Source organism: Suncus etruscus, chromosome 12 (assembly GCF_024139225.1).
Source record: "Suncus etruscus isolate mSunEtr1 chromosome 12, mSunEtr1.pri.cur, whole genome shotgun sequence".
Lineage (NCBI taxonomy): Eukaryota > Metazoa > Chordata > Mammalia > Eulipotyphla > Soricidae > Suncus > Suncus etruscus.
Window position 1 is genome coordinate 19,266,180 of NC_064859.1, and position 19,992 is coordinate 19,286,171.

At 38.0% G+C, this 19,992-nt stretch overlaps 1 protein-coding gene across 1 annotated transcript in view; it reads right to left on the reverse strand.

The window, feature by feature from the left end:
• The window catches only part of REV1 (REV1 DNA directed polymerase), a 104,986-nt gene that overhangs the window by 19,287 nt on the left and 65,707 nt on the right, over positions 1-19,992 (reverse strand). Inside the window, exons 9-14 of the mRNA XM_049785042.1 lie at positions 18,178-18,286; positions 11,963-12,091; positions 8,031-8,185; positions 6,924-7,043; positions 1,753-1,973; positions 1,223-1,395 (exon numbers count right to left, since the gene is read on the reverse strand). Of these exons, the coding sequence (XP_049640999.1) occupies positions 1,223-1,395; positions 1,753-1,973; positions 6,924-7,043; positions 8,031-8,185; positions 11,963-12,091; positions 18,178-18,286 (907 nt within the window). The remainder of the gene's footprint in view (positions 1-1,222; positions 1,396-1,752; positions 1,974-6,923; positions 7,044-8,030; positions 8,186-11,962; positions 12,092-18,177; positions 18,287-19,992) is intronic.

The following is a 19,992-nucleotide window of genomic DNA, read 5'->3' on the forward strand; positions in this document are numbered from 1 at the left end:
CAGGATATTCTTGGTGGGCTTCAGGGACCATATAGGATGCTGGGGATGGAACTGGGTTGGCTACTTCAAAGGCAAATGTCTTACCCATTATACTATTGCTTCAGCCCCAACTTCAATTATTTTAATCATGTAATTAGATTTCTTTTTTTTTTTTTTTTTTTTTTTTTGGTTTTTGGGCCACACCCGTTTGACGCTCAGGGGTTACTCCTGGCTATGTGCTCAGAAATCGCCCCTGGCTTGGGGGGACCATATGGGACGCCGGGGGATCGAACCGCGGTCCTTCCTTGGCTAGCGCTTGCAAGGCAGACACCTTACCTCCAGCGCCACCTACCCGGCCCCATGTAATTAGATTTCTAAAGTTTCTCAGTCCTTCCAAATATGATCGAAAGGCTGATTTTTCTTAAGATTATACATAGCAGGTGCTGGAGAGATTGTACAGAGGGGAGGGCATTTGCCTTGCCTGCATCAGACTTGGGATCCCCAGCACTCAATATGGTCATATGATCCCTAAGTGCAGAGCCAGGAGTAAGCCTTGAGCACAGCCAGGTATGGTCTCAAAAACAGAAAAAAATTTTTTAGTATCTCCATACAATTAATGAATGTACCTATATGTATCTTCCACATTATACTAATCACTCTGGCTCCGAACTAACCCTTAAACAGTTTTTCTTATATGTGATTTTCAGAACAGAAATTTTTAGTGTTGTTAATTAGCAGATCACAAACATTGGACTGTGTCCTTTCAAATAGAAAGTGACATTTTCATATTGGTCCTGAATCTAACATTTTGTACTAGTTGTTTTTCTATAAGCAGTTGCCAGCTATTACAATGACAAATCTCTCACAAACAGAAATCATACCTACCTAACTGAATTAACTTGAATCATTCTGAAATGGAGATTCCCATTAAGCCCACAGCTAAGAAACGTGGGTCATGGTTCTCAACCTCAGCCTTCCTTTCTAAGTAAGTTCTCCAAATGCCAGTCTCACAACCTTCAGCGCAGGCTGAATTTGAGCACATCAACCAAATACAAATGGTCCAAGACGTGGCTCCACAGAGTATCAAATAAGTCAGTTAACATGCCTTTCTTCAAACTTTCCCATTTTTCCTTCACATTAATAAAACGTAGTTTTGCTTTGCAGTGCCAGGGACTGAGTTTGTGGTCTGATACATGAAAGAAAAGTTGTGTGCTCGCTAGTATGCTCTTCAAGATGAACTTACCTGGTTATATTATCACAGATTCCATGGCCTCCAAATTTTGCAGTTTCTACTGGGGCTCCTGGTTTTCGGACCATGATTTTGAGGGTCAGACGTTTACCCTTCATGCCAGCAGCTTCAAGTCGTCGTTGAATTTCTTCTGAAAGATTCAGAAGAAAATCTTCTGCTTCTTTTGGCTATGGAAAGACAAAGTAAATGTATTCAGAGTTGAATACCTATTCTGTTAAGCATTTACTATGGACAAAGCCAACAAACAGAAAGTTCCCTTCAATTGAACCCAATACTACCAACAACCTAAGTAGGGAAGCCTTGCCCACTCTGGAAAAGATCAGATTCTAGTTGGAGAGGATGAGGTAAAAACATGAAGGGCAGTACCTGAAACCCAATCATGAAGAACTTTGTGATTTCACAGTGACTATCCTAAAGGAAAAAAAATTTGGCCACACACAGTGATGTTCAGCTATTACTCCTGACAAATGCCCTATTCTGGCCAAAAAAAAAGATGTAAGGTAAACTCACTGAAAGATCAATACCTGTGTAAATCTTATTCCATAGTTGATTTCAGCTGAAACAGATTTTCTTTCCTTTTCAGTTCGAACTGGTCTGTCATCCAGACCTCGACAGAACCTATACAGCATTTGACCAGTTTTGGGACCAAATTCTTTTTGGAGTTTAGCCATGGTCATATATTGCAAATCTCCACAAGTTTTAATTCCCAAAGATGCCAACTTGGATTCCATCGAACGTCCAACTCCTAGGAAAGAGGAAATATACTCTTTAACTCTGCAAATAAACTATTAAAAATATTCAGCAGTTTGAAATAGATATCATTCATTTAGGTAAAGAAACAGCTGATTTCTTATAACGTTCCTTAATATTTTTATTGTGGCACAACTGAATCATCTCATAAGTCTTGGTTTTTGTGCAAATCAATGTAATAATTTCTCATAACCAACTTCTCAATTTCAACTCCACATGTAAGCTAACCAAAGCTTCTCAAATACTTATTACTGAATTTATTTCTAAGAATGAGGATTGTTACTGAGTAATACTGAGATTCTCTTATTTACAAAATGAATGAAGTAACAACTATTTACATGAATGATTTCTAAACATGGGAGTCATCCATCAAACATTAGAAATATTATTTTGGGGGCCGGAAAGAGCATGGAGGTAAGGCGTTTGCCTTTCATGCAGGAGGTCATCAGTTCGAATCCCGGCGTCCCATATGGTCCCCCGTGCCTGCCAGGAGCAATTTCTGAGCGTGAAGCCAGGAATAACCCCTGAGCACTGCCAGGTGTGACCCAAAAACCACAAAAAAACAAACAAACAAACAAACAACAAAAAAAAACAAATATTATTTTGGTGATGACCAAACCTCATGTTAGTTTCAGTAATAGGCTCCATTTCAAAAATATTTTTTTCAGTTTTGTTTTGGGGCCACACCCAGCAGCGCTCAGGGGTTATTCCTGACTTCATTCAGAAATCCTCCTGGCAGGTTGGGGAACCATATGGGATGAAGGAATTGAACCTAGGTTGGCTGCATGCAAGGCAAATGCCCTACTGCTGTGCTATTGCTCTGGCTCTTCAAAAATACCAAGCAGCACTCAGGGTTACTCCTGGCTCTGTACTTTGAAATCACTCCTTGGGAAACCATCTGGGATGCAAAAATCGAACTTGTGTAGGAAACCATATGGAATGCAGAAATCGAACTTGTGTAGGCTATGTGCAAGGCAAATGTCCTCCCTATTATGCTATTGCACTGGCCCTAGAAATAAAAATAAATTTCTAAGCACAAAAAAGACAGTGGGGAAAGTGGTAGGGAGGAGACCAAAAAAAAAAAAGGCCAGAGAGATAGCGGTAGGGTGTTTGGCCTTGCATGCAGCAGACCCAGGACAAACCTGGGTTTGATTCCTGGCATCCCATATGGTCCCCGAGCCTGAGAGGAGCGATTTCTGAGTGCAGAACCAGGAGTAACCCCTGAGCACCTGAGCACCACTGGGTATGGCCCCCAAACCAAAAAAAAAAAAAAAAGAAAACAAACAAACAAACAAAATAACAACAATAACAAAGATTATACCCCTTATATACAGCTAGGCCAGCAGAGAGCAATCCCTATATTAATCTTTAAGATGAAAGGCTTGCCTTGCTCATAGCAAGCCACTGGGTTCGGTTTCTCTCAGTTTGCTTAAAAGCATAACAAAAGTATGAATAGCTAGGAAAGATATTTAATAAGTAACTTAAGGTAAATAAAATTCTTTTAAATGGTCTCCACACCAGCAAATAATTCCATCAACAAGGAAAATGCTTTCCTTATCTTCTGCAAGATCTTATCCGAGTGCTGGGGCAAAGCCTGATATTTTGCCCATCAGTGTTCCAGTCCAGGTTTTGCCAGAGCAGCCTCTTACAGAAGCTAAGATTATGCATAACACAAGGTTAGGCATTATCAGTTTTACTTAAGCTCTCTGACCCTGAACATAAAAGGAAACACGTTTAAACTAAGAGAATTTACTTCTTAATGGAAGTTAAAGGATGAAGATGTTAAAGCTGCTACCTCCATTTCTGCCATTCAGGTTACAACAAAGGGCAAGCAAAAATCTCAGTCTGAGAAATGAATAACAAAAAAGTCCTCCAAGGAAATAATGGCATCCACAAAAAGCAAATTAATTAGAGATGAAACCTACTTTAGTATTTTCCAAAATGGGAAGGAAACACCCAAAGAAACATACAAATCACATCCAAGGTTAGCCAAAAGTCAGAAATCTGATACCAGGATTTGTGTTCAAGACTATTTTTCTTCCCATCCATGTTCCAATTCCTTATCCTTGAAAAGTACTGTATTATAAGATGACTTATTAAACCCATGAAAAACTACTTAAAAGTCAGGGGTTGTCTTATATGCCGGTATATGACATGCTGAAACTTACTCCAGTTTCAGAGAGGAGCGATCCACCCACTCTTACTGCTGGCATCCCTCTGCTTTTATGGGACACAGAGGAGACACGCTGTCCTATTAATCACTGCACCCCAGCCAGCTGCTCTTGGAGGAGCCCTCCCCTTCCTCTCAATGTAGATCACTGTTTAATGTTTACATGTTTGATGACAAATAGCCTTATGTTTATAAGTGACAGTTTTTCAGCTAAGTACATGCATAAGCATTTGAAGCAAAATTCCATATTGAAATAAAATCTTACATTTTTTAATTTCCATTTGGTGTGCGTTAAAAGAGAGGTAGTCTTATATGGCAAATATAGCCATATATTTTAACAGGAAAAGTAGGGGTCATCTTATATGCCGAAAAATATGGTAATCAGAATCTCTGACTCATAGATTTGGAGCCTATCCATGTACTTTCACTTTCACTGCCATGGAAAATTGGCAAGTGGCACCAATCATCCTAGATGAGCTGTACATGTGCTTTGAAGGGGGGCAGGAAGTTCGTTTTCAAAAACCATGAGTATGGCCGAACAGTCATTACTAACAGGTAATAAAGAAAGCTATTCTAGTGAAACACCAAATCACCACAATCAATAGAAACTAACTCAACTATCCCTCGCAGGAAAACCTGGGGCTCATCCATGATTGGATGGGCCTGCAACTGACACAGTGAAGGAAGTATATACTTCTAAGCTCTTTTGTACTGAGGTGGGAGCATGCAACTCTGAATCAGCAACAAAGCTCTGAGGCTGCCAGAGTAACTGACATGCAAGGCTCAAGTAAGCGCTCACCAGGACAGGAAACATCTTTGGGAAGAACAACTTGATGCTAAAACTCAAGAGCAGTCACTGGGAAGGAAAATAATGATGGGAAACCTGCCAGCTTCGATTCTAGTCTCAGAGGACAAAGACAGACATAGATGGGGAAGTCTTTCATTCAGCAAAAGATCCTCAAAACCCATACGTTGAAACCCTAATTGGATTATATTTGGAGAAAGCCTTAAAGAGATAATTCAGGTAAAATAAAGTTATACAGGTGGAACCCATACCTAACAGAGTTTATATGCTCAGAAGCAGTAGTTAAGCCACACGCATACACAGTAAACACATTATGTGAAACAGCAAAATAGCCCTATTACCCCTAAGGATAAATGCCCTTTGACAATTTCACCACACACTACCTCCCACAGCCCTTGATGACATGATTCTGAGTGAAAATACCAGCCTTGTACATTTCCTTTTGGCAGCCCTAGCAAACTAACAGAGGTCGGTAATAAATATAACTCTATTTTCACATGCATCTTTAAATATACTGGATCCTTCTCATATAAAAATAATGCAGTAAGAAATATTACTAAAATTATTTTTAATTGACTTGTCTAGTAAAATAATTTACTAACTTATTTTCTTCAAGTCAATTATTTTTCAAGTTTAATCTCAAACTCACAGTGAGCATATTTGGCAAAAAAACATCATCTTTTAAGGTATTTACTTGGGATTATTAAAGTAGAATAATTAAAAAGAAAGCTTTAAGCTTATATTTTTTGGGGGGGTTTGTTTTTTGTTTTTTTGGAGGGGCCACAGCTGATGACACTCAGGGGCTACTCCAGGCTATGTGCTCAGAAATCGCTCCTGGCTTTGGAGACCATATGGGATGCTGGTGATGGCACTGAGGTTGGTCCTGGGTCAGCAGCGTGCAAGGCAAATGCCCTACTGCTGCGCTATCACTCGGGCCTCTAAGCATATATTTTTAATAATAAAACAAAATTGTTTTTCATAGCACACAGTAATAGATTATTTTTTAATATTTGTGTTTTGTTATTATTTGTTTTGTGTTGTTTTTGTTTTTGGATTACACCCAGTGGCGCTAGGGATTACTCCTGGCTCTAAGCTCAGAAATCACTCCTTCAGGCACAGGGGACCATATGGGATGCTGGATTTGAACCACCGACTGTCCTGATTGGCTAAGTGCACGGCAAACGCCCTGCTGCTGTGCTATCTCTCTGGCCCTATTTGTATTTTTTCTTTCTTCCTTTCTTTTTCTTGGGGACAAGGGGTCCATCCATATTCAGCGATGCTCAGCTACTCCTACTGTGTCGTCAGGATTCTTTCCTGGCAGTACTCAGGGATCTGAGTCCCTGAGGACTGGGGATCTGAACTGGGGTCTGCTGCAAGCAAGGCAAGCAACTTAACTGTTGTATTATCTCTCTGGCCCTAATTCCTATTTTTAAAGAAATGCATTACAGAACTAAAAAAAAAAAAAAAAACAAAAAAACCACATTAATTGTTGGCAACAATCCCTCTCAACACTGTATGACCTTGCCCACGAACTCATAAGTTGAGGCATATTAAAGCACATCGCTGGTCTGAAGAAATCCCTTTGTAAAAACAATATACATAGAGTAGAAGGTCAGCCAGAGGCTAGGAAAGGGAGGATGCCAGGCATAGTCTCTAGGAAAATAAATAGGCAAGAATGTTGTGGAAGAAAAGTGACCTTGGATGCCTTGACTGTGTTCTCACAGAGCAGGGGCACATTCAACAAGAAGACCAGGTATCCTGCCTAATGAGAAGCTTGCCATGCAGAGCTATCTTATAGGATGCTTGCCTTCCCATAAATCGTTGCATGCTGGACATAACATTCTCCCATCAGGTTTGGACAGAGCAATGTCCTAGTTCACAAATCCACTAGAGATTGATCCAATTCCACTAGTGTAAAACTATTAGTGATTGCAATAAATACAAGTTAAAAAGAAAAGATGCGAATTTACCTGGTAGATTAGTAACTAATTGGCCTCTGATAAAATCATCGACTTCTTCTGGTTTTAAGTGGTATTGGCCATTAGGTTTTGCTTTTCTAGTTGCCATTCTAGCCAGGAGAATATTAGAACCTAAAAAGATTTTTCAAAAGTTAAAACAATTATTCACCAATTATTAACTTTCTTATTGAAGACATATGCAGATATTCCTTGACAGAGCTCTGCACACAACTAAAATAATTTTCAATTTTGATCATTTCAAATACAGTGTAAACAGGCAGAATTTTACTATTACAGATGATAACTAGCATTTTTTTTTACCAGTCAGAGGTTTCTTTGTTTTAATACAAGTTCCATTCTAACATCTAAACAGGTGGGTGAAAGCTAAAATAGAATGGGAGTCTACAGAGATTGAGGGAACTAGTTCATTTTCCTAGTCAACAGATAATTAGAAAATAAGGTCAAAGAAATAGTGGTCTGAAAACTTTTTAAAAGAGGACCTTAGGTCAGGTTCTCTCTCCACTCTTCTCCCTCCATACAGAGGAAATCAGGAAAGATCAATTCACCTGAAAGAACAACGAAAGAGATTTCTGGTCAAGAGGCACTGGTTTCGGAAAGGAGGAGATATGATTGATAGTGTCTATAGGCAGCCAGAAAACTCAATCAAAGGACTTAGATGGGAGTAGTGAGGGGAAAAGATACAGCAGAGAAGAGGTGGGAGAAAGATGGTTCCCAAGAATGTGTCAAAAGCTGACTTCTAGAACTGAAGGGAACTGTGGCTGAGCTTCCACGAACCACACATTTAGAACATAAAAAAGTTACAAGACTAAACACTAAGGCTGTCTTTAAATATAGTCTTTGTTTCATTTTTGGGAGAAAAAAGGAAGAAGCTATTATCTTCAAATACCTAATTCACTTTTGTTTCATATGGAAAAAGGAATATTTTGACTTATTCCAATGATGTCAATCACCTTTTATTTACATTTCGAATACTTGTTGCTTGTGTATTAGTCAACTGTGAGCAATGCTGACTTGTTACAGAAGTAGAGACCAAAACAGTAAAGTAATTCATTTTTGAAACCAAAACAATGCCCTCAGTAAATCAATCTGGATACTAACCAATTCCAACAGAGGCAGCACATTTAGTCTGGTCTTTGATCTCCATCCGAACAACATTTGCAAACTCCTCAGGAGTAAGCCTGGTCTCTGCAAGGATTTCTGTGATATCTACTAATGCTTCATCACAACTGACAGCTTCAATGTTATGTGTGTAGCTATCAAAAAGAAAGACAAAGCAAAAAATAGAATCACAATGGCATTTTACCATCCAGTAGATGAGAATGTTGCAAAATAAAGGTCTTTAGGAGACCTTTCTTCAACATTTCCTTAGCAAACATAATATGTCAAGAAGAATCTGTGTGTGTGTGTGTGTGTGTGTGTGTGTGTGTGTGTGTGTGTGTGTGTGGGTGTGTAGGATTGTTTTTGGCTTTTGGTTCACACCAATCTGTGATCCAGGGGCCACTTCCAATTCATTGCTTGCTGGACCATATGGTACCAAGGACTAAATCTGGGCTTCTTGCATGCCATGTACACAGACTGTTGAATGATGTTCCAAGCCCATTAAATAAAACAAATATTTTAATTAAACTGGTACAGTCAATTATTTAGTTATCATTTTAATTGCAAAGGTCATGTTTTCTTTATTAACAAAATTACAAAATTATCATTCCAGTTTAGCTATACTATAAAATTCTTTAAAAACCAGGATAACAAGTAGTGAGTGAACTAGACCTGTAACATTTCATCTTTAAACACTCTACCTTAAAAATGCTAAGAAAAAGAAAAAAACAGGCATAGCAATTATATAAGAAACTGGAGCCTTTCTAAACACACCTGTTAAATATAATAATCAGTGCAGATAATATAGGAAATGCCTGTGTAGGAAGACATCATCTACCTTCTGTGCATATGGAACTTCTTTGTTTTGGGTTTGGTCACCTAATATAATCCAGTGGCAACCAAGTACTTGTTCCAATTACTTTAGAAGAGAGAGAAGATCTGCTCTGTGGCTCCAACGTGAAGTAAATGCAACTCCACAAATGGGAGGAGCCACAAAAAGTCTTAGTATCCCCAAATCTATCTTCGGTAATACATTTCGTAAACTTACACATGGCACGGTCTCATCTCTTACCTATACCATTCTATAGATTACTTATGGAATCAACATCTACACTCATTTAAAAAAGAAATATGGACAAGGGTTCCAAGGAACTCAACTGACTTGAGGCTCTAAATTGAGGAAATAAATGTCAACAGAATAAATAAAATATAATAAAATAAACTTGGACAGAACTTCCATGGAGTGAAAGGAAAAAAATGGAACCCCACCTCCAGCTACATGCCACTGAGAAGGTTTCCAGACCTCACTTGTGTCAGGATTATCAGGTTCCATGCTAAAGTTCTCAGAAAAAAAGGCTCAAATCCGGGTGCCCCCTCCAAGAATAAAGAAGAAAAAAAAAAAAAAAGGGCTCAACATCCATCAGGATGGATGCACTTGGGCCCAGTGCTCCATCCCAGCCTTCATTTGGGTGAATGGACTCAAACCCAAGACGGGATTTAAAAGGCTCTTTCCTCTTGCTAACACCAACACTACCACACTTGGGGTCTCTTATGGATAGACAATGCTGTAACTCAGGATGATCCTAAATTCTGTAACTCCTACATATCTCATTGGTCTCTTTCGGCTGTCTTTCTTACCAAGATTGAACTTTACTAGTCTGTAAAGCTAGGAATATCATGGGCTGGATCGCTAGTACAGCAGGTTGGGTATTTGCCTTGCATAAGGCAGGCCCTTGGCATCTCTTATGATCACCTGAGTATTGTCATGAGCAACATCTAAATGCAGAACCAGGAGTAACCCTGCATTTGCAAGGTGTGAGAGCCTACCCCAAATAAAACAAAAACCTAGTAATAGCAACAGGTGTCTGCACCTAACATGGATGCTCAAAATAAATCATGGATAAACAGCCAAGAAGACCAATCACATATGCTGCAGGCACTGGGTCCAAATCCGATTCCAGAACACTGCCTTTTTACGCTGTCTTGAGTGTGAACATCTATTTTTTTTTTCTTTTTTGGTTTTTGGGCCACACCTGGTGATGCTCAGGGGTTACTCCTGCCTATGCGCTCAGAAATTGCTCTGGGATTGCGGGATCATATGGGATGCCAGGGGATCAAACTGGTCGGTCCTAGATTAGCACATGCAAGGAAAATGCCCTACCCCTTGCGCCACCACTCCAGCCCCTAGTGTGAACATTTTAACCCATCTTTGAATCAACAACAGTGCAAAGTTAGACAAATCTTGGCCTACTGTTTTGATAAATCAAGATTTGATGGAATCCAGGTACACCCACCCACCAACATACACTGCCCATAGTTGGCTTTCACCATATATAGTTATAAAATTATAAAAGAGACAATATGCTTAACTGGCCCATTATAAAGAGTATGCAAACTTCTTTAGAGCATACATGTCTGCCTATATGCCTATTAAAAAGGTTTGAGTTCTGAGTATTAAACTAATATCCTTCTTTGGAGCTGAGTATCAAATCCAGGCCTTATGCCTGCAACCTTGTGATTCACAGCTGAGTCACATCCTACTTCAACCTTTTTTCCCCAGTCAACACTTTTTTCAATTAATTACTTTAAACTGTTAGTACGATTAATAAAACTAGCTCGTACCAAATATAATAATTTTAGAAAAAGTGTTTTAAAGAGTCACTAATTGTTAACCCATTTGTTCTAAATTTAAAGAAAAACATAACGCAAATGTAAGAGAGTAACTAGGTTGAAAATTCTCATTCTGCAGTTAGGGGCATAATTCAAGTGGTATAGCACATGCTTAGGCAAGTGTGAGGCTCTAAATTTGAATTTCATCACTGGCATGGCATTCCTGCCCCAGCATCAACTCCACTGGATACTACTGATCTTAAAAAAAATTCTAATGACTCATCAGTTTGGTTCCATGGAAAGAAAACTAGAAGATCCATTACATTAAAGTTATGGAGGCAAACCCCTTCCTCACACCTATATTTATTGCAGCACTATTCACAATAGCCAGGCTCTGGAAACAACCAAGATGCCCTTCAACAGACGAATGGCTAAAGAAACTATGCTACATATACACAATGGAATATTATGCAGCCGTCAGGAGAGATGAAGTCATGAAATTTTCCTATACATGGATGTACATGGAATCTATCATGCTGAGTGAAATAAGTCAGAGGGAGAGAGAGAGATGCAGAATAGTCTCACTCATGGGTTTTAAGAAAAATAAAAGTCAAAAAAAAGAAAAGAAAAAGAAAAGTCATTCTTGCAACAATCCTCAGAGACAATGAGAGGAGGGCTGGAACTTCCAGCTCACTTCATGAAACTCACCACAAAGAGCGGTGAGTGCAGTTATAGAAATAACTATACAGAGAACTACCATAATCATGTGAATGAATGAGGGAACTGGATAGCCTGTCTAGAGTACAGGTGGGGGTGGGGTCTGATGGAGGGAGATTTGGGACATTGGTGGTGGGAATGTTGCACTGGTTAGGGGGTGTTTTTTACATGACTGAAAACTAATCACAATCATATACGTAATCAAGATGTTTACATAAAGAAAAAAAAGTTTCAAAAAAAAAAAGAAGCTTGGGGTAACTCTTTACCTTTCACTATTTTTAGAGAAATTCTAATAGTTCTTAGAGAAGTTCTTAGAAAAAAAAAGTTATGGAGGCAAAGACAAATTTATTTTGGCAACATCAGGAAGTAAATGTATGACCTAAACAGAGCAAAAAATATCCCATAATATTGACCTACCTATTATTATTGCTGCTCAAAGACAAGAAAGAAGGCTGACAGACTGCTATGCTAGGAACACGATTCCCAAAAAAGGGAATTCCTAAAAAGTCTAGTAATAGTGAATTTAAAAATCCTACATAGATTCAATGACCTTTAACATGAAGAAGCAGAAATATCTGACATAAGAGTGATATTAGATGCTATACCTTGCCAATGTTTCATACATCATTCGTGCAACTTCCTTATATGCGTGAAAATCATATGGAACAGCTTGAAGATTAGGGCAAAGCTGCTTAGCATGTCCAAAAAACATTCCGTTCTTAATGCCAACTTGCCTAGAGGGGAAAAAAGAGCAATGAATGTTATACTGAAAATATTCATATGCAAAATAAATACAAATATTATTTCCCCATGCCACAAGTATGTAATTTTCACTTAAAAGCATTTTTATTAGGAGTCAAATGGAGATATTTAAAAAAAAATACAGGTTTGTTCCCCCTAAAAGAAAATTATAAAATGATCTGAACAGTATAACTGACACGTGAAGACAGGCCAAAATCTGTTATTAAAAGACCAGGTTTGGCTCATGATTACATCTGGAGTTTTCCCTAAGACTCATACCTCTGGCCCCTTTGCAGAGATGTCAGCATGCCATATGCTGGTCATACCACAACCTCCACAGAGTAGGAACATACTACCAAACGACATTTACTTCCCTTAAAATGTGGCACAGCTCAGCCAGGCTTCATTCCTCAAAGACAATGTAAACAAAAGAACTACACAGAACAGTGCTATGTGACAGACAAAATGTACTCATCCTATTACCACCCAATTCCCAATTGACCAATTCCATGGTCCTCAAGTGGCTCCACAGTGGTTGAGATGCCTACAGCATTGTATATGGTAGGCCATCACTCTGGACAGGGGCCAGGGTTCCAGAACTTTGAGGGACCTAATTGAAAATGGTAAATTTTAAATCTACTGTGTGTCTCGGGGCTAGAGAGATAGCATGGAGGTAGCGCATTTGCCTTGCATGCAGAAGGACGGTGGTTGGAATCCCGACATCCCATTTGATCCCCTGACCCTGCCAGGAGCTATTTCTGAGCGTAGAGCCAGGAGGAGCCCCTGGGCTGGGTGTGACCCAAAGACAAACAACAACAAAAGAAAATCTACTGTGTGTCTCAATGCCCTACATCACTTTTGGGGAGGGGTTCACACCCGGCTGCACTCAGGGTTACTCCTGGCTCAGTGCTCAGAAGTCACTCCTGGCAGGCTCGAGGGACCATATGAGATGTGAAATTTGAACCACCGTCCGTCCTGGGTCTGCTGTGTGCAAGGCAAATGCCCTGCGGTTGTGCTATCTCTCTGTTCCCCTCATTACTTTTGATATTTGAAGCATTCAGTAAATAAAATAATTATGGAATTATGTACAATTAGTAAAATTCCATTTTACTATGTAATAAAGTATTAAAGTAAAAACACAGCAAAATGATAAGCATTGTTTCACTAAATTACATACTATCACTGAATATACCAAATCATTGCTACAAAAAATATAGAAATAATTAAAGTTTTTGTTTGTATTTTGGGTTTTAGGCTTTATCTTACTGTGCTCAGGGCTTATTTCTTGGGGTACAGGGGATTGAACCCGTGTCAGCTATATGCAAGGTAGGTGCCTTACCTGCTGTAATAATATAGAGCTATGCCTATTTTTAAGACATACATAAACAGTCTTCATATCTTTACAGGCCCTTTCCACTCTCTTCCCACAGCCAGACTACTAGAGTCAGGGAGGAAGAGAGGGACTGGGGACAAAGCTGACTCATATGCTAGGCATGAATGAGACTGGGTTTAATCCCTGCTATCACATAGTACTGAGAATGCTCTGGGAATGTATACAACACTATAATGGGGTACCTCTGAACACTGAAATTTGTTGTCTCAAAATACAAAACAAACAAACAAAAAATAACGAGGAAAAGAATTATCCAAATTCATAGAACAAAATACAAAACCATTACACTCCTTATGTACAAAAATGGCAGTAAGTTACTTGATTAAAAAAGGACCCTTGGGGGGCTGGAGAGATAGCATGGAGATAAGTCCTAAATAGCCTTTCATGCAGAAGGTCACTGGTTCAAATCCTGGTGTCCCATTTGGTTCCCCGAGCCTGCCAGGAGTGATTTCTGAGCGTGGAGCCAGGAGTCTAACCCCTGAGCACTGCCGGGTATGACCCAAAAACCAAACACCAAAAAAAAAAAAAAAAAAAAAAAAAGGACCCTTGGCCTTTGTATGTGAAACTATGAAGGGAAAAAACATTAAGAGAATGATAGTTGGAAACAGCATGGTAAAGAAACAGGATTGGTTGTCTCTGCCATAAAGCACCCAGGCTTGGGTATTATGGCAGGAGGACCACAAGCCCAAGAAGAGAAAACAACTTTGCAGGCAGTGGAAGAATGCTACGATTGACCGGTACACCTCATGACTCCAAACACAGCCAGGCCAGATGTAAAGTGGCACATGATTCCCCCAGCTCCCATTAATAAAGTGAAAACAATTTAACAAAATTTATTTCAGCATTTTTACAAAGTGGTGGATAAAAGATGGTGAACAAACCAGACCTCAGAATGTTCAGGAAAGAGATCCTGTTCAACCAGCAAAAGATAGATGGATTAAATCCATCCATTTGAGACTTCCAGGCATGAAACACTGAAAACCAGTTACTACAAAGATTGCCTGCTAAAGGTAGGGTCCTTGGACCAACTCTCAAACACAAGTCAATTTTCATGTATAAAAGGTTGCAAACTGGGGCCTGGAGCGGTAAGGCCTTTGCCTTGCATATGGCCAACACAGGTCAGAAGCTGGTTCAAGTCCCGACATCCCATATGATCCAGAGCGCAGAGCCAGTAGTAACCCCTGGGCACTGCCGAGTGTGATCCAAAGACCAAAAGCCAATAGCCAAAAAAAAAAAAAGGCTGGAACTACTAGATTAGAGTCAATGAACTTTATTTAGTAAGGCAAGGAAATACAGATTATATTTCAGAAGTCTAAACAGCAATATATAATTGATGACAATGTGTAGGATCGGCATGTAAAAGCTTAATGTAAGATAAAAATGACCCTTATCCAATTATGAAATATTCCTTATATTGTATTTTTACATTTATAATGATTTCTTTTTCAAGTTTTTCACTTAGGCAAAATAACAGGGGCCCATAATTCTGAAAAATAAATATGCTTATATATTGATGCACTATACCCACAGATAAAAATGCTCAGGAGCCATTTTAAGGAAACTCAACAAAAAAGGAAAAACCTAAGAGGTTTCCTATAATAAAAGAAACCAAAATACCTGCAACTAGTAATTGGAAAGTTGAGATAACTAAGATAAAGTGAAAATAAAAAAAGATTGCAAACAGTTTTAAATTGACTAATCTTTCCAACTAAAATTTCTTCCTGAACTATCAATAATTCAGAAGCATTCAGAAGCATTTATCATAGAAAAAGCTTATTCTGAGTTTCAAGTGCATTAAGCACACCCCTATTTTAAGTGCATTTCTTTTCACCAAGTAGCAAAACCCCAGAGACCAATAGGTCTTTCTGGAATTTCCTACAACCTACACAAAACATATTAGTAAACATTTACTAGAAACTTAAAAGCAACATAAAATAATCTCTAAAATTGTCTGTTAAGAGTTTTCCAAACTTATTAGATCTATCTCCTTTAAAAAAAAAAAACACAATCCCCACCACCACCACCACCACCCACCACTCACCACCCACCAGCACCAAACCCATTTTGGGGGAAAAAAAAAAAGCTACAACAACAAAAAGGACTCAGCACTACTGGAAATACCTATCTTCTTTAAAGAGAACAAGCAAGAAGGGCCTCTATTGTACCTGAGGCTATTACTGCTGCCCAGGTTCATCAAAGGCTGTATCATCCACTTTGAGAAAACAAGACTGTGCTAATAAAAAGTTCATCATCCAGAATGCACTTGTATTTATTTCATTATTAAAGCAAATGTCAGCTCTTCAGCTACAAAAAATAATTAACTATGAAAAAGGTTAAGACATTAGTTCTTCAGTAAGAAAGGAAAAGTTTGGGAGTACATTTGACATGTCAAAACAGAAAACAAATGAAAATATTTTTAATTGTATATGTTAATACATCATTTTTTCTAAAATAGCTTTATAAATTTGGCCAAATTTTAACTATACTGTTTTAGTTAGATGGTGAAATTTAAATAATTTTTGCTCAACTTAGATGTATTTAATACCAATACTTAAGACTGAAAATGTTATCAATCCATTATGTTGTATACCTGAAATGTTACATGAATTTAACAATTTAAAATAAATGAACGACAGAGACAAATTCTTGACTTCTTTAAGAAAAAAAGGGGGGGGCATTTGATACTTTAGCACATTCCAATAACTTATAATGCTTCTGAGTCATTATAGTAAAATATGTTGTTTAAGTAAAGGGGGGAAAATGGTATAGACTGGCTTTTAATATACCAGTTCATTATCACTCCTACTTTTATTTGGTTGGTTTGATTTTTGTCCCACATCAAGCTGTGCTCAGGGATCTCTTCTGGTAGTGTTTAAAACATCTCTCTAAGTGGTGCTATGTCTGAACTCAAGTCAGTTACATACAAGACAAAAGGCACTGTATTATTTCTCCAACCCTTTCCTCATTTTATTTCTAAATAACTGCTATTGTAAAGTATGAGATTATGTTTCTTCTTATATTAAAATAGCATTCTGTGGGCCAGAGAGACTGCATGGAGGCAGGGCGTTTGCCTTCCATGCAGAAGGATAGTGGTTCGAATCCTGGCATCCCACATGGTCCCCCTGTGCCTGCCAGAGGCAATTTCTGAGTGCAGAGCCAGGAATAAACCTGAGCGCTGCCGGTGTGACCCCCCCAAAAAACCAAAAACAAACAAAAAACCCCCCAGCATATTGTAATTAGGGTGTAAAGGTACTATAAAAATGCAATAAACCAGTGCCCCAAACCCCAAAATAAAAAAAGGTAAAAACCTAAAAAATAGTTTTGTTTTGGGGCTACATTCAGAGGTTACTCCTGGCTCTGAAATTATTCAGAAATTACTCGTGGCGGTTCAGGGGTACCGTATGGGTTGCCAGGGATTGAACCTGGGCCAGCCATTTTCAAGGCAAACACCCTACCCTTTACTATCTGTTCCTATAGAGTTTGTAATTACAAACTGACAACCCTGCAAATCTAGGTGAGATTATTAGATTTGCCAATATGGATTTATTTGTCTGTGACTTAAGAGCTTTAATAATTTTAAAAACACTAACTTTAGAAGATTTAAATTAAAGATTTAAATTAAAAGGGACTTTTTCTCTGTTGCAAAAAGGAATGATGAATGTAAAAGAACATTAAAACTCTATTAAAAATACCTAGTACTTTCTGGGGTGAGGCCTTTTTGTAATCAGGTCAAGGATTTTTTTTTCTATTTTCCCCATTTTTCTGGACCTATGCAAACAACGGCGATTGCCACTATCACACCTTTACTATATTTTTTTACTCTTATCCTTTAAGGAAAAAAAAATACAACTTACTGAACTTAATAACTGTAGTAGAATGGGATGGGAAGGGGGAGGGGTAATGTTACACTGGTGAAGGGGGGTATTCTGGTTATGACTGTAACCCAAATATGATCATGTTACTTAAATAAAAAATATATTAACAAAATACCTAGTACTGGGGCTGGAGCGATAGCACAGTGGTAGGATGTTGATACGATGCTTGCCTGGCATGCAAACAACCTTAGACAGACCTGGGTTCAATCCCTGGCATCCTATATGGTCCCCAAGCCTGCCAGGAGTGATTTCTGAACAGAGCTACGAGTAAAACCCCTGAGAGCCTCTGGGTGTGACCCCCAAACAAACAAACAAACAAACAAACAAAAAACCCTAGTACTTTAATTTCACTCTCCAAGAGATAATAATTTCAAAATAACAATAACCAATTTCTTTGTTTCCACTGTAAGACCTATTGATTTGCAAAGACAATAAGATGATTTAAGAATTACCTAATATCTGTGAAAGAAATAAAAAAAATTAAAAATCTTTTCTCTTAGGGCCAGAGAGACAGCACAATGGTAGGGCGTTTGCCTTACATGCAGCCAATTGGGAACAAACCCGAGTTCGATTCCTAGCATCCCATATGATCCCCCAGCCTGCTAGGAGCTATTTCTGAGCGCAGAGCCAGAAGTGGCCCCTGAGCGCCAACCGGGTGTGGCCCAAAAACCAAATAAATAAATGAATAAATAAAAATAATTTCTTTCCACATCCAATTTAAGTCATAAATATGATTAGTATATTTAAACCCACTTTTTGGACAATTAAGTAATTCAACTATGTGCAGATATTACATTTGATTTCTACATACCGTGCTTCATAACTGCAAGATGCAATTTCTGCCTTTGACAAAATAGAATCTATTCCATTTGTTTGTACAGAATCTTGATTCTCCCACATTGATGAATCTGGTATCTCAGCTTTAAAAACAATGAAGTAAATAATTATATATTAAAAATGATTTTTCCTTAACTTTGATTCAAGTAATTTGTTTTCTCTACTTTTCAGATAAAATCTTTTGCTAAATCCCAAATACAGTAATCTCAAACATTATTTAATAAACTGTACAACTCTAAAATGATTTGTTCATTATTTTCTTCACCAGCAATTATATAATAAAAAGCATTATAATAGTTATTAATAAATTATAATAAATTGAAAACATTTTAAACATACCAAAAGAGAAATATAAGTCAATAGAAAAAATTACTCCTTTAAGGGCAAGATCAAGAGTATATAACAGATAGGGGCTAGAACGATGGCACAACCATAGGGTGTTTGCCTTGCACATGGCGATCCAGGACAGATGCTGGGTTCCATTCCCAGCATCCCCTGAGCCTGCCAGGAGCAATTTCTGAGCACAGAGCCAGGATGACCGTGTATGCTTGGAAAATAAATGGTTTAACAGAGAGGTGCTTTCCTTGCACACAGCAGACCCAAGTTTGACTCCAAGTATTGCATAGGGTTCCCCAATTATTGCCAGGAGTAATTCCTAAGCACAAAGCTAGGAGTAAGGCTTAAGCACCGCCAGAAGTGAACCATAAAGCAAACCAAAAAATACATTTTTAACACAATCTTTGATATTAGTAAAGAGAATAATAAGAATAATATTAATCCTCTACTATAGCCTTTAAAAGGACTGAAAAGGTAAATAATCAGTAAAAAAAAAAAAAGTCACTCAATTGACTTTGCTGTTCCCTAAAAGAACTGGCTGTGAAACTTAAAAAAGCTAATATGTCCAAAAAATCAAATTCCTAAAGTCACTGGATTTAATGATAATTTAGTAGGCCATATGCTATAATGTGTTTCATCCTAAATTTAAGATGCTCCTCTGAGATTACCTAAGCATAAGAAGTCCCTATCATTATTCCCCTTTCAGGAAATTGTAGTTTTGACTCATTAATGCATGTTCAATCAAGAACATTCAAATATAATCAAAATACCAATTGCTTTACAGAATAACAACTCTAACCTAAAGAGTTTACTTTATCAGTCTCTCTTAATAACCAAAATAAATGCAAAATTTTACACAAGAACATAAAGCACATAGTCTATCTAGACAGGCTACTGTTAGCCTAACACTTCACTTCCTTAATCACCATTAATCCCACTAGTAATAGAAACAAATTCAAACACAATTTCAGTTATAGGTATCGTGGGATATTACATAGCTCCAAGGAACTCTTTAAGAACATATATCCTAAAACCACAATTTCATCCGTGGTTCTATGATGAAATATTGCGTTAGAAAATAAGACCAATATTCCACATTAGCTAATTCTGAACAATCTATTTTGAGTACTCTAACAGTAAGTAACACACAAACCAGAACATATCTTCTAATTATTTCAGAAATAATATTCCAAATACTATCAAACAAGCTATTGTACCACCAGAATTACATGGCAAAGGTATATGGTTTTGCTGGTTAAAACAACTTTTTCTGGTTTGACTCTAATCATCATCACGTCTTTTACACAAGTATGCAACCAAACAAACATTTCTGGAGACTAGGACCTAAATATAAAGCATAAATGAAGATCAAACTCAAATTACTGGCATCTTAAGAGTCAGATCCTACTTGTATCAAATTAAAAGTAGCACAGTAGATAATGTGAGCTATGAT